The sequence below is a fragment of the Berghia stephanieae genome, chromosome 3, assembly GCF_034508935.2.
Source record: "Berghia stephanieae isolate SIO BIC M18660-M18661 chromosome 3, UCSD_Bste_1.3, whole genome shotgun sequence".
Lineage (NCBI taxonomy): Eukaryota > Metazoa > Mollusca > Gastropoda > Nudibranchia > Aeolidiidae > Berghia > Berghia stephanieae.
Genome location: NC_088362.1, coordinates 42437576 through 42447575, shown reverse-complemented (window position 1 = coordinate 42447575; position 10000 = coordinate 42437576). Strand labels below are relative to the sequence as shown.

The window sequence follows — 10000 nt, the reverse complement described above, 5'->3', positions numbered from 1 at the left end:
AAGGCTCTGTCTGGTAAATCGTGACCAATAAACATTCATACCTTCGACCTTTTGTTATGATAAAGAATTTGGTGAAAGCTTAAAAACGACAACAAATCATTGTATGGTCGGGAAGCAAAAGAAGACGTGCATAACGTGGGGCGGGTTTTGAGGCAAAATGCTCAACGAGTCATAGAAAAAAGAAAAGAAAAAGGAAATCCAAGTTTCATATTAGATCCCTATTGTTATATTTGATTCGGCCTTTATTTGCCTTATGAAAGTGGTAACATAAGTTGTATTCAGGATCATCAGTTTATGCTTTTAAAAAATCATGTTTTTTAAAAATAAATCTATTTATTTTAGATTAAATTTTATAACCAATAAAACACGCCTTTGTTACTCCTTTCTCTACACTTTCCCCATTAGACATACGATGCCATGCGGAAAGAATGCCCGTCTTTATCACGAATCTAGGTCTTTTTATTTCATTTATTTGTGTCCCAAGAAATTGATCAAATTACATGAATGTTCTGTAAAAGGTTTCCCCCGCTCCATCCTCACCCGACGGATGAAAAGGAAAGCATTAGGAAATTATAATATTCTAATATGCTCAATGAGTAAAGTAGGGGAAAAAAATAATAAAAGCATGAACGAAATAATCCACGCCTCGTTTTACATTATCTCTTACAGATTTTAAGTCTTTGAGATATAAAGAAATGATGAAGACATGCCCGTCGGCGGTGAAAAAAAAGGGCCGCACAGTAGAAATTACGTCAATAGACAGGGCACTCGGAGTGAAGAATCTGATTGAAAAAAGTTGGCACTTGGGCGGAACGAGCAATCAAGCGGCGGGTACTCTCAGAGATATCCGTGTATTATATATTTCATGTTTCACTTCCTTTTCCTTAACCTCAAAGACTTCTCATTCCGCAATAAATAATAAATCCTCCCCCCCCCCCCCCCGGCCGCCTTTTTTTTTCGTTCTCCCCGTATTTAAAAAAAAAGTGAACCACTATTTAAATTTGCTTGTTTTTTTTTCTTCTCCTCTCTGCACTATAGATATATTTTTGTAATACAAACAATCCAATGTCGCAAACCTCAAAGGAGTTGTATGAAAACTAACCAACTTCTCATGGTTTTTTTTTTTTTGGGGGGGGGGGGGGGGGGGGGGGGGGGGGGGGGGGGGGGGGTTCGGATTCTCGGGATAAACTGAACACAAAGCAGGGAACAATGTGATTTCGTATTGGTTTGAAGTTCAACGCCAATTTCTACTTTCACTTTCCTCAAATTTTTTAACTAGTGTTTATAAGGGGAGCAGTTTAATTCAAATAAAAAATTCACACATGCACAAAATGTACACACGCACCTATACACACCCGTTTGAGCGCAAACACACACACACACACACACACACACACAATTTCCTAAAAAATAAATCTGTGAACCATAAACAACCAGATTCACCACTTACATAGTCACACCATCTCAACACGACTCTTGAACAAATCATTCGTCCTGAAGAGGCAGACAAACTGCCGAAACAGCTCTGTCCAGCGTAGAATGAGGTGAGAAAAATATTACTATAATATGTAGTTACTTGTGTATTCAATTATTTATGTATCTGCTCATTTATTATTCTTTTTAAATCAATTCGATACTTAAACTTTATTTATTTATTTATTTACATGGCCTAATTATCTATTTCTTAAAACTGTTATATGTCCCATTAATTTTTTTTTAAATTTTTAGTTGATTGTTATTATTATTATCATCATCATTATTATTATTATTATTATTATTATATTATTATTATTATTATTATTATTATTATTATTATTATTATTATTATTATTATTCATTTACTCACTTTCTTTTTTCCCCCCTTATTTCTTCTTCTTCTTATTATTTTTTTTTTCTTCTTCCACCATTGCATTTATTATTGCAATTGGTATTGAACTTAAAGCTCACTTCATGACCTTAGTCCACGGGCTTATGAGACAAGGCATTCAACGGGACCGACGTTTACATATGCAGGCCTGACATCCTAACCCACATATGGGCCTAGTTTAACATGGTTGTGATGGACAATATTTTTCGCCATTTTTTAAAGATTTCCATTACAACAATGAGCCCATAAGGAATTGGATTATCAGACCTGCAAATAAGTGCACGTCGAACGAGGTCAAAGCATCGCCTCATATTGCAGCGATCGCATAGTCGATATTATGATATAGCGGTAAGCACTTTAATGCAGTGTAAGAGAGCGTCATAATTGCTTGCAAAGCGAAATAATTGAGGTAAATGGCCGGTAAGAATTTAGCTTGACTTTCCAATGCAAACTAGACCACATAATAGTGTATAAGTCATACCGATATTAAATACCGCATCAAGGACATCAATACGAAATTATTTATGGACAGAGCTACCCTATAAAAATTTCTGAAATTGTTTTTCAAGGGTCTATGTTTAACAATATTTTATTTATTTATTTTCAACTTTTATGACCTTGGTTGTTTGCTTGATATCTGTTTTTTTATGTTTAAAGATATGAAGTCGATTGCGTATTACATGCTTTTTACTACGAAATCATAATCTTGTAGCGATGACAGTGTTTAACTGTATGAAAATATGTTTTTTTAAAAATGTATTCCTTCTTTTTTTTTTTTTTGTTTCTTCTTCTTGGGAATTGGAAAGGGGGGGGGGGGGGAGGGTTCGGTTTTTGTTTTTTGTTGTTGTTTTGTTTTGTGTTTTGTTTTGTTTACTATCTTCTTGGAAGATGGCCTTGTAAATGAAAGCCAGCTTGGTATGGTACCATGGCTTAAACGCTTTTATTAATAAAATGTCTTTCTTTTGATTGGGGAATCTCTGATTTACACCTTTGGTGCGACAGAACTATCCTTTTGAAAATCCGAAGTCGTGTAAATCAAGGAACTCTAATCTTTCTATCCTGTCAAGAAGCAATACGTTACACTGCTCACCTTTCCATGACATGGATCTCATTCCATGTTCACTTTCACTAGAGTCTGTAATACACGTGTGGAAAAGCTAATTTGGACTGGCGAGAGGGATAACTGATATACAAATGAACGAAGGTGGCAATCGTAATACAGTTAGTCTCTAATACAAGTGATGTGAAAAAAATTAAGATAATAACATTGAATCCTAGACATAACGGTCAAGCGGAAAGGACAGCTGCAGATAACTTCAGAACAGCTAGACACCATGCGACGATACCACTAAACAGGTTTAACTCACTCAATCCTAGACTTTTGCTACTTTTCAAAATTGGAAAAAAAAATGTATTAAACTACGGATATAGTCGGTGTTAGGATTGAGTGAGTTAATCTGTTATTTAATTTATTCCCGGTAAACTGGTTTCAATTTTTTAAAACGTTTATACACCCTTGTCCAAAACACACAAACAGAAATTTGAATAACAAACCTAAGACCAAAAGTGAATCGTTTTTGAGCAAATAACAGGATCTGGTGATATCGATGTGGACTGTAAATTGTCGCATTGATGGTCTCAATTCAGACGACTACCCATCCACAGAAATCACAGTGCTAATGTCATCATCATCATCATCATCATCATCATCATCATCATCATCATCATAATAATAATAATAATAATAATAATAATAATAATAATAATAATAATAATAATAATAATAATAATAATAATAATAAAGCGCCAAAACCCCAAAACTCTATGTGCCTTTATCATCAATCCCGTTTCGACCGTGTCATCCTTCTACTTCTTCCCATAGGTCAGTCAACCTGACAATCATCACGCCAAACACACGTGCATGCGACATGCATACACATAATATCCAAATATGTTATGTTATAAATTATAATAATAAATAATATATTCAATCGCTGAGATGCACGGTAAGCATAAATATTGACTGGAGAGGTCACTTACATAGTCGCATATCAGAATGTTATTAACATAGTGATAGTGCGATGAATGGACATTGTAATGGTATGGTAAATTGATCTGAATATTCTATATGTTAGTACACGTTTTGGTGCGATTTAGTGGGACCTCAATCCGCATGGACTAATAAGTTGCTTCGACTCAATCTAATATTCGATGTTAGAAGCATTATTAATATGGAGAGAAAAGAAAACGGAAAGGGAAATTTCAGACAGAAATAGCGTTTATCTCCTCCTCCCCCCCCCCCCCCCCTTTTCTCCTCCTCCTCCTCCTTCTTCTTCTTCTTTACCCTCGTGATGTCTTTATGGCTGAATGTCAACAAGATGCAGGAATGCTGTGGTCTCCCAAGCTCATGCTGAGACCCATACAGCTTCGACTTAATGTAGGCTTCTCATGCAAAATGGTCTCCATTTGCTCATTGTACTATGTACAGTCCATCAAAACTTGTGTGGGATCCTGCTTAGTTTGAGATCAGCCAAGTGTCTCATCCTGACACATGTTTCCACTAAGAGGAACACACTCAAATGTTTACAAATCATATATTGTAAAACAAATACAGTGAATAACAGAGAGATAATTTACAAGACAAAAAATATCATCTCCCTAAACTCTAACTATAAATTTGACTGTTTCCCTCACAGTCAGGGTATCTGGCCAGAGTCAGGACACAGCCAAGTAATATGATTACAAGACAAAGGCAGACAGCATGTTGGAAAACAGATACAGGGGGGTAGAAGACAGTAATTCCTCCCTGCCCACTATGGGAGGTCAGGAACCCCAGTAATGTATGTTACAAAGGCATTTACAGCATAAGAAACAATAACAACGATGCTCGTTAACAGCGGTTGAATGCAAAGAGTAATAATGTTAAAATAACAACGTTATGAATTAGTTGGAAAACATGTCATTGAATACTAAATTGCAAGATAAATAATTGACAAACTTACAATTGTTAGATAAAGTTGACTGCGTATCAAAATGATTATCTTGACAAGCAGTGAAATTAAACACACAACAGGCACACCTATTCCTTTTTAAAAAATAATTTATTAATTTATTGCTCAATTAGACGACCCTTTGTACACAATTGACATTCTCTCTTTAAAATAGAGATCCAGAGTAACGAGCTTATCTATCAATAGTTTGAAACGAAAAGTATCAGTTGTTTGCTACCACGTTTAAAAGAGTAAATTGGTAACCAGAAAAAAAAAAACCCCAACAAATCCGAGGTAACGCGGGGTCGAAAAAGTAAGTGTGTAAGTGTGTAAGTCACGCGCAGAGTAATAGAACATTTCTTTGAAAAACAACTTTAACTGTACACATTGGTGACCGAAAATATGTCATTCCAAGACTAGATAGAAATAGAAAAATAAATTCTCACATCAGTGTTGGTTCCAACGTCGATCGTGATAGGGAGACACTGGTGGGGCTGGATGCCCGCACAGGCTGTATACAAAGACAACTTCCCTATGGGGATGCCCATTCCGTATGCACCTAAATCTCCCAGACCGAGAATTCTCTCACCATCAGTCACAACAATGGCCTGTGGAAACGTTATGTAAGAGTTGCGCATTAACATGTCGTCGTAGTCATCATCATCATCATCATCATCATCATCATCATCATCATCATCATCATCATCATCATCAACAACAGCATCATCAACATCATAATTGATCGTCACCATCGTCTTCATATTACTTCACCCATTCACGTGAACATGAATTAATATGTACAACTACATAAATTTTGGTGTATATTTCTCAGCCAGATTAGCACATAGCAATAGTATTACATTGTACTATTAGCTTTGTCTGTTTATCACAACTCCATGTTCCTATGTTATGAACCATACTATGACTCGTATGATGCAAACTTTCTACAAAGGGTGATTAATCTGCTCTGGACGCAATAACCATTGCCATTATATTTACAAAGCTTCTAGGATAATAAACACGTGTCATTAGAAAAAGACAAATCCATCTGAAAAAGTTCTGCGAATGTGTGATACAGTGCCAGACCAAGAGAGTTGAAAAAGATGAGAAAAAATTTATCTTTTTTTAAAAGAAGAGAAAGTAGCTTCCTCAAATGAGGATAAAGCCACGTGACCACTACGTAAGCCCGTCCTTTAATACTTGCACGCACGGTCTTTCTAACATCAAATTTTAATTTCAATGTTTCCTTACTCACAGCCCAACTTAATTCATGATAATCCAAAGAGTATCCATTTCTTACCTTGATATCGTCGACGTGCCAGTTACAGAGAATATCGTATACATGGCCTATGTCGTGTATAGTGATGTACAATCCCCTGGAAATAAACAATAAAATAATGACGATGATGATGATGACGACGACGACGACGATGATGATTTGTTAATGGACAGTAACGTGATCACAATAGAGGAAAATGACGGGTACAGGGACATAGATGAAACAATAAGAAAGGTAAGGATATCAACAAAGAACAAAATATACCGAAGTAATGGAACAAATACTTCATAAATAATATGATATGGGTGAAACGACAATAAAGGAAAGAACGAGAGCGGTGACAAGGAAGTCACGAGGACGACAATAATTCGAATGGTTTGTTTTGTTTTGTTTTAGGGTTTTTGGGGAATTTGTTTTTGTTTGCTTGTTTTTATTTATTTATTTTTTTTGGTTTTATTAATTTGTTGTTTTGTTGTTTGTTTGTTTTTTGTTTTTGTTTGTTTTTTTGTTTTTTTTTTTGTTTTTTTTTTTGGGGGGGGGGGGGGGGTGGAGGAAGGGTATGGGTAAATTTCATTCTCTCATCCAATAAGAAACACTACATTGTTAACTGCGATAACTTTTTCTTATTTCGAATGCCTTTACTTTTACTGTCTTTATTTCCTTCTCGTTTTACTTCTTTTAAAATAGTAGTTGACTGCCCCTGCTTTGCTACGGATTCATAAATAATATGACATGGGTGAAATACCAATAAAGGAAAGAACGAGAGCGGTGACAAAGACGACAATGAATGCATGGAAGTCAGAGGACGACAATAATTCGAATGGTTTGTTTGTTTTGTTTTGTTTTAGGGATTTTTAGGGATTTTGTTTGTTTGTTTTTATTCTTTTCACTTATTTATTTATTTTTATTTTGGTTTTATTAATTTGTTGGGGTTTTTGGTGGGGGGGGGGGGGGAGTATGGGTAAATTTCATTCTCTCATCCAATAAGAAACACGAGTATATTGTTAACTGCGGTAACCTTTTACAATTTTCCCATGCCTTTACTTTTACTGTCTTTATTTCCTTCTTGTTTTATTTCTTTTAAAATACTAGTTGACTGCCCCTGCTTCACTACGGAATATCTTAAAGGCCATAAAAGAAATATTATATTAAAAAATATACGACCATTTTTGGAGGGAGGGGGGGGGGGAGAGTTTCTTCTTCAGGACCTACAACTAATGCTTGCTGATGATGAGCCTGACACTAGATCAAGGATTTTGTCGTTGCTGTTGTGTTTAATTTACCATCTTGGATTATAATCCTGGCTACTTATCTAATTCTGTGGATCAAACTATTCATTTTGCCATGACCTGAGTGTAAGAACCGTGGGGAAAAGTGAGCCAAAATCTAAAACGGAATTTCTAAAACTAAAATGAGCTGAACACCACGGATTAAATGAGTGACAGGTGAATAATATTATTGCAGGTCTGATAGCCAAACACTACTATGGGCTTAATTTAATATTATTGTAAAGGACATTACTTTGCGTTTGGTTTGAGAGTATTTCCATTACAACAATAAGTCTATAACAATTTGAATTATAGACCTGTAAATATGTGCTTGTCGGCTTGTGGTCTCACTTGTATTGGTTCGTTTTAAAACATACGATGTTATTACTACTTAATACCGTCTTCATAGAACCATTGTTAATCACTCGTGCTGACAACAAACCTCTTGAGATTCGTAACTGCATGTGAACACATTACTAATTCGGCTAACAACAGGATATAAAAGCCAAATGTGTTTCTTTATTGTCGCATCGGAAAACAATAAACTATGCAAAGTATTGTTTAAAATAATAATAATAATAGTAGTATTAGTAGTAGTAGCAGTAGTAGTAGTAGTAGTAGTAGTAGTAGTAGTAGTAGTAGTAGTAGTAGTAGTAGTAGTAGTAGTAGTAGTAGTAGTAGTAGTAGTAGTAGTAGTAGTAGTAGTAGTAGTAATAATATAAAAATTTAAAATAATAATAATAATAATAATAATAATAATAATAATAATAATAATACTTTGCCCTGCCCTCAGCGGGACTCAAACTTGGTACCTGCAGATCCGAAGGCAAGAGTCATACCACGAGACCATAAATCTCTCTCTCTCTCTCTCTCTCTCTCTCTCTCTCTCTCTCTCTCTCTCTCTCTCTCTCTCTCTCTCTCTCTCTCTCTCTCTCGCACACATTTCTACATTTACTTATTTCGTTCGTTCATGCATAATCCCACTGCAGGCTAAATTATAAAATGAATATAGATGATTTGATGGCATATTCTTCTCTTCCCTTTGAAAATAGTGATGACCAATACAATTTTTAAAACGAAAACGTACTGAATTTAATGACCATTATGAATATTAATGACAGATATTTTTGCCTATCCAAATCCCAATGTCACACTTCTTATTGAAGTATGCATTGCAACGAGTTTCGTTTGATTACCGCACTTTATAACTGCAACCGGACTTGACTTATCTCGGTATCAGTGGAATGTGTCCTTGGACGTCTATCAATGATGGATTTGTAAACAGTAAATCTGTGTTTCTGTTTCAAGGTCCCCAGAAACTGGCGAAGCTCAGTTGTTATCTATGAATCATGGAACATCATCTCAATGTAAACAGACGTGTCTTGAAATTTTGAAAAGTTCTAGCTTTCCGGGGGTGGTGATAGTATCACTATAGCTATAAATTTGTAATTTGTGCTAAGCAATAATAAAAAAAAGCTCACAAGCATGAATACGCGTGCCCTAGCACCTAACTTTCCTTTTGAACAAGACCTAATGAACTAAGACGCTAATGTGGTTCTACAGTTGAAACAAAAAATTCGCAGTTCTATACTTATTCACGAGCAATGCCAGAATCCATACCTTAAATCATGTCCAGTGCTGATGGTGACAAAAAGTGAAAAAGTAGGAAAATGTTGAACGATTGCCTTTAAGCCCCATTTCTACTGCACTAAAGCCCACTTTTAGAGATATTGAGATGATAGACTACCATTGATACTCTAGCTAACTTCTGGAGAGTGGGAAACTGCACATGTGTGTTCCACCACACATCAACTCTCTCATTGCTAGCACATTGTTTCGAGAAAATGTAATTTTAAAAAGGAGGAAATTCATCCTCTGGACTCCAAAATCGCGGATTTCCGCGGATCCTAGGAAAACCATCAGCACTGATCATGTCCATGCTATTAAAGCTGTTTGTTTAGATAATATCACGATGCACCTTCATCGGAACACAAATAACTTTTATTAAATATCATTAACTCATCCCTTTAAGTCGTTTTCAACACGAACTGCGTCTCACGAGCATTTCGTGAGGCCAGTAGGATAAGAATTAAATGATATCCATATTCATATAGGGGGGGGGGGGGGGGGCCTGAGTGAGATATAGAGAAAGATAGTATTTGAAGGGACAGAGGGACAGAGAGAGAGAGAGAGAGAGAGAGAGAGAGAGAGAGAGAGAGAGAGAGAGAGAGAGAGAGAGAGAGAGAGAAGGGTGTGTGTGTGTGGGGGGGGGGGGGGTATGTGAATGTAATAATATACGTTTTGCCGTGACATAGAATCTTTTTCTTTAAAGAGAGACAAAACTTTAAAATCTGAAGTAAAAAAATTGCGTATGAGAGAGTACTAAACAAAGCAGGGACGAAAGATACAAGAAAAATAAAATAAAACATCAAAAAAAAAAAAAAAAAGGCAGCTTGCCTTGACCCTACTGATAAACGTGCTACCATGACACCATAGTTTACCCGACAGTGATCTAATGATCTAATGCTATATTTTTCACAAGCGCACCTACTTCCGCTGTGAACCCTCGCCTGCATCACAAAAACAAACATTGAAC

At 35.9% G+C, this 10000-nt stretch overlaps 1 protein-coding gene across 6 annotated transcripts in view; it reads right to left on the bottom strand.

Annotated features, from left to right (window-relative positions):
- Positions 1–10000, bottom strand: part of LOC144967766 (NADP-dependent malic enzyme-like) — a 39719-nt gene that overhangs the window by 20251 nt on the left and 9468 nt on the right. For all 6 annotated transcript variants that reach the window (XM_078905378.1, XM_078905375.1, XM_078905377.1 and 3 more), the window contains 2 exons: positions 6158–6233; positions 5304–5465 (listed from right to left, as the gene is read on the bottom strand). In XM_078905378.1, coding sequence (XP_078761504.1) covers positions 5304–5465; positions 6158–6233 — 238 coding nt within the window. The remainder of the gene's footprint in view (positions 1–5303; positions 5466–6157; positions 6234–10000) is intronic.